The sequence below is a fragment of the Syngnathoides biaculeatus genome, chromosome 5 (genome assembly GCF_019802595.1).
Source record: "Syngnathoides biaculeatus isolate LvHL_M chromosome 5, ASM1980259v1, whole genome shotgun sequence".
In the NCBI taxonomy this organism is placed as follows: domain Eukaryota; kingdom Metazoa; phylum Chordata; class Actinopteri; order Syngnathiformes; family Syngnathidae; genus Syngnathoides; species Syngnathoides biaculeatus.
In genome coordinates this window covers 12,556,941-12,561,648 of record NC_084644.1, presented here as the reverse complement: position 1 = coordinate 12,561,648, position 4,708 = coordinate 12,556,941, and the positions used below count along the sequence as shown (strand labels likewise).

The following is a 4,708-nucleotide window of genomic DNA, read 5'->3' as shown; positions in this document are numbered from 1 at the left end:
ACTAAATAGACTTAAAAGTGTGTTATACGTTAGAACAAATGAGGTTTTAAAAAATATCAGTTGAATTAAACCAAAAAAAATGGGTGTGCTTGATGTGTTGAGCCAGCTAATTGAAATAAAATTTTCAATGAATGAGCCAGCAAAATAAAATGCTTAAAAAAGTCAGGATCAGCGTGTACAAGTGTTGCATGCATGACCACAAATGAATAATAAAACAAAAAATACGTCTTGCATGTCAAATGGTAAATTAAATAATAAAAGAAATGACATGGATTCAAAACAATAAAAGGTGTGTGTTACTGGAGCTGCTTGTGTCTGACAATGGAGCCGCGGCTACGGAAGAGAGACTCGATGAAATATGCATGAAGAAATCCACACCTGTTTCCAGGTAACCCAGGCAGGCGTCCTCAACCGTGACGTGGGGATGGGTGGGTGGGGGGCACACAACTTCATCCGCACCGGCTCTCCCGACGCCGTGTTCGGGGCCCGCTTCGAGCTGCTGCTGACCACTTGATGAAGAGGAAAAAGGAACGGAAAAAGAGAGAGGACGAGGTCGACAGAGCGCAGGAAGTGAAGTCAGAGCACAAAAAGTCTCCAGCTAAGCCGGCATGAATCCCTTGTGGAGGCTTTATAAGAGCAAGGTCATGAAGACGCTCAACCCGGAGTACGCGGACGACTCGGCTGAGGAGGTAACGACGTCGGCTTTCTAATTGGGACAAGTCGAAGACGGCAGGGTTTAACTTGGCCTCCATATCAAGGTGTTCAAGCCAGGGGTGACAAAATCGAAAAATATTTTTTGTCGCGGGCCACATTGTGGTTACAGTTTCCCTCAGAGGGCCGTTACGACTGAAACCATAACATTTTTTTAACCACCTCATATTTATTCAGCAAATTTAGGAACCAGTTTTGGAATCAGAACTCAAGGGTTATGTTTTTTTCCAACTATTGTTGATGTTTGGGCACACACAAATGCTTGCAATATCTCAACACTCTCATTTATAATATGAGAGTTTGGAATTTTTTTTACAGATTTTAACAAGACTCATGACACAGTTGACACGTGTGATTTGCCTTCGCGGGTCACATAAATTCATGCTCTGGGCCGGATATGGCCCCCGGGCCTCGAGTTTGCCACCTGTGGTTTATGCCTGAATGTGTGTTAAAAGCAACAACGTCCACAATGGAGCCGCTGAACCGAGAAAATCAGATGAATAATCATCCACATCAAAGTTAACTTTTCATCGGTTGACTAATTGATTGATTTTTTTTTTTTTTTTTTTATTAATCTTGGGTGCCAGTACATACATTTGTATGTTTGTATGGGGGAATGTTATTTAACATCTCTCATGTGATGGTTATTTGGACTTGGACCAATATTGTACTAAATGTTTTCCGGTAGGTGTTGGACATCAGCTTTAAAACTTTAAATCACGATGCCGCAAAATGACAAAAATGGATTTAGCCCACTCCTGCCTGCAGAAATCTACACATTTTCCTCGATCCTCACTTTTATACCGATATGAAAAGTAATACAAAATGTACATTGAAATTATTTACATTAGATTATTTCAATTACATTTTCGAAAATATAAAATGTTTTTAAAATGCTTTAGCAACTTGCATTCAATACCGACGTAAAAATAAATATAGAAAATAAGACTAGAAAAAAACTAATTAAATTGTGAAAAAAAAACCATTTATTACTAGAAATTTTAATGAAATTATTACAATTATTATGTGAAAATTTGTGAGCAAAAAAATCTTAAATATAAAATGAACACATGAAAAATTATTTACAAATTTAAACTTGTGATATCAATCAAATTAAAAGTATGTAAATTTGATCAAGATAAGATTATGCTATCTTGTAACAAAACAAAAAAATCTTCGAGCATGGGTTGTTTTGGTAAAGGTGCACAAAATCAAATTACATGATAATACTTAAGGCGGTAGGTGGAGAGCATTGGCCTCACAGTTCTGAGGTCCCGGGTTCGATCCCGGCCACCTGTTTGGAGTTTGCATGTTCTCCCTGTGCCTCCGTGGATTTTCTCTGGGCACTCTGGTTTTCTCCCACATCCAAAAAAAAATGTGCAACATTAATTGTACACTCTAAATTGCCCCTAGGTGTGATTGTGAGTCTGGCTGTTTGTCTCTATGTGCCCTGCGATTGGCTGGCGACCAGTTCAGGGTGTGCCCTGCTTCCTGCCTGTTGACAGCTGGGATAGGCTCCAGCACTCCTGCGACCTCTTGTGAGGATGGATGATAATACTTAACAAAATCTTCTGGAAGTCCATTTATCCATTCATCCATTTTCTTTGACGCTTATGCTCACGAGGGTCGTGGAAGTGCTGGAGCCTATCCCAGCTGCCAACGGGCAGGAGGCAGGGCACACCCTGAACTGGTTGCCAGCCAATTGCAGGACACAAATACTGTGCCTGGGATTTGAACAAGAGTGCGTAGGTTGTAAATGGGGTACCACCCACAAGCGAGACTGTGCGCTTGTGTGTGTGTGTGTGCGTGTGTGTGTTTAGGTGAGCGAGGTGGAAGAAGACATGATGAGTCCAGTCCAGGAAGATGAAGGGCAGAACGCAGTTTCCCAGCTGGCCCGTAAAGTACGTAAAATGTCATCTCATATGTGAACCTACATGCTTACCTTTGACCCCACGCGTGTGTGTGTGTGTGTCCAGATGCAAGGGGCAGGGGTCAAGAGCTGGAACCGAATGTCAGGATTTTTCAATAAAGATGACGAGCACCAACTACTGCAAGAGACAGAAAGTCCTCCAGTCGCTGACCAGTGAGTAGACTGCACTGTGTGTGTACTGTATATACTGTATAAATATATTTATAAAAATGATAAATAATATTTACATCATAATGTAATTTCATTTAATATGGATGTCTGTCAGTCCACTTGCTGTAAAGCCACAGGAGCCTTGCCGGCCAGCTCGCCGTGGCGGATTCTGGGATAGCTTCGCCGCCAACTGGGCCGGCAAGAGGCAAGCGGAGGCCGCCGTCGCCGCCCACGAGCCGACGGAGGAAAACGACGCCAAGGAGGAGGAGGAGGAGAAAGGAGACGATGGGTCTCCGGGTCCGTCCGATTCGGCGGAGACGGGGGCCGGGGTGGAGGAGGAAGAGGAGGAGGGGGAGGAGGAGCGGCGAGAGGACGACGCCAGCAACAGCTTCTCCAAATACGTCACGCTGGGAGGACGCCAGGGAGGCGAGGACGCCGCCTTCAAATGGAACTTTGTCACCAGCAAACTGGCCGAGCTCGGGAGAACCGGCCCGGCCAAGAGCGACTGAGAGAAGTTCAACGTATCCTTTGTTGAGCCCCATTGGGGGAAAATCACCTATGACACCCTCAAATTTGTCGGAATTCACCACATTTTTCGAGATGTTTACGTAACACACGCAACCTCATTTCCGTGAGCATGGGAGGATTTATGTCCAGGTTTTTTGTCTTGCTTTGAGCAATAAATCTGACAGATTTGGAATTGGAACCTTACTGATTTATTTATTCATTTTTTTTCTTTTCATTGGCGTGTTCAAATACATTTGGAATTATAACATTTTACATACAATTTCCCTCGAAATTGCACAAAACTGTCGTGTTAGCTGTTATTTGATTCCAGACGGCATTCCTGGAAGTCGTTTTTGGGTCTTTCCATGAAGTGTTAAAATGGTCTCGTTTGGAATTACCCCCCCCCCCACCCGCCCCATATGTCGTCATACGTGGATGGCGTCTGGCGAAGTTAACATATTAAGAATATTACACACATTAATCCAGGCAACATCAAAGAGTTTTGTCCCCACAAGGAGGACATCAGTGTCTTATTGTTTGTACATTTTAACATTAGCAGTCTTATTTTTGCATTTAGGAAGTACTCAGGAATGTAAAAAAAAAAAAAAAAAATGGGATGAAATGATAACAAATGGACTTTTTCTTCTTCTGTTGCTCACCTGAAGTGTTTCTTAAAACTTGCCACCGAAGTGCGGCTAATTTGCCGTTTAGTAGAAACAAAATCAAATCGGATTAGTGGCGGGTTAACGTTGAAATCTTGCGCATGAGCACCTATCGCTCGACTTTGTTGACAAACAGCAACTCAAATCGTTTGCAAGAGATTTTTATTTTCTCGTTTGTCTTGTGTTATTTTTGCTTTGTTTTCTCTGCTGGAAAACGTTGATGTGTCTCCACTATTTATGGACAATGGAAGCAGCAGCAGCAATTGCTGGAAAATAATGTACACAAATATGTATAATAAAGAAGGGGTTGTCTTTATTGTTTCACACATTTTCAATTTTGGGGGGATTCTATATTTTACTTTATTTTATATAGCCCTGTCAATTATCCAGTGCCTTTTGTCTAAATTTGACGTAATTAAAAAAAAAAATTAAAAAAAAAAATATATATATATATATATATATATATATATATATATATACACTTTGGTGGCGCAGGTGGTAAAGTGGCGTTGGCCTCATAGTGCTGAGGTCCCGGGTTCAATCCTGGACCCATCTGTGTGAAGTTTGCATGTTCTTCCCGTGCCTGCGTGGGTTTTTTCCGGGCACTCCGGTTTCCTCCCACATCCCAAAATAATGCAACATTAATCGGACACTCTAAATTGCCCGTAGGTGTGATCGTGAGTGTGTCTGTTTGTCTCTATGTGCCCTGCTATTGGCTGGAAACCAGTTCAAGGTGTACCCGTCCTCC

General features: G+C 42.3%; 1 protein-coding gene across 1 annotated transcript; it reads left to right on the top strand.

Moving 5' to 3' along the window:
- The first annotated feature begins 608 nt into the window (after window positions 1-608).
- Window positions 609-3,471, top strand: LOC133501522 (uncharacterized protein C1orf232). Its single transcript, XM_061821363.1, has 4 exons — window positions 609-689; window positions 2,532-2,612; window positions 2,688-2,794; window positions 2,907-3,471. The coding sequence occupies exons 1-4, from the start codon at window positions 609-611 to the stop codon at window positions 3,298-3,300; spliced, it is 663 nt and encodes a 220-aa protein (XP_061677347.1). The 3' UTR covers window positions 3,301-3,471.
- Window positions 3,472-4,708: the final 1,237 nt, after the last annotated feature.

Bases quoted from the DNA above. Each gene is read 5' to 3' on its own strand.
- LOC133501522 (XM_061821363.1), top strand. From the start codon at position 609: ATGAATCCCTTGTGGAGGCTTTATAAGAGCAAGGTCATGAAGACGCTC. The intron at 2,613-2,687 runs GTACGTAAAATG...GTGTGTGTCCAG, and splicing joins TTTCCCAGCTGGCCCGTAAA to ATGCAAGGGGCAGGGGTCAA. The intron at 2,795-2,906 runs GTGAGTAGACTG...GATGTCTGTCAG, and splicing joins AGTCCTCCAGTCGCTGACCA to TCCACTTGCTGTAAAGCCAC.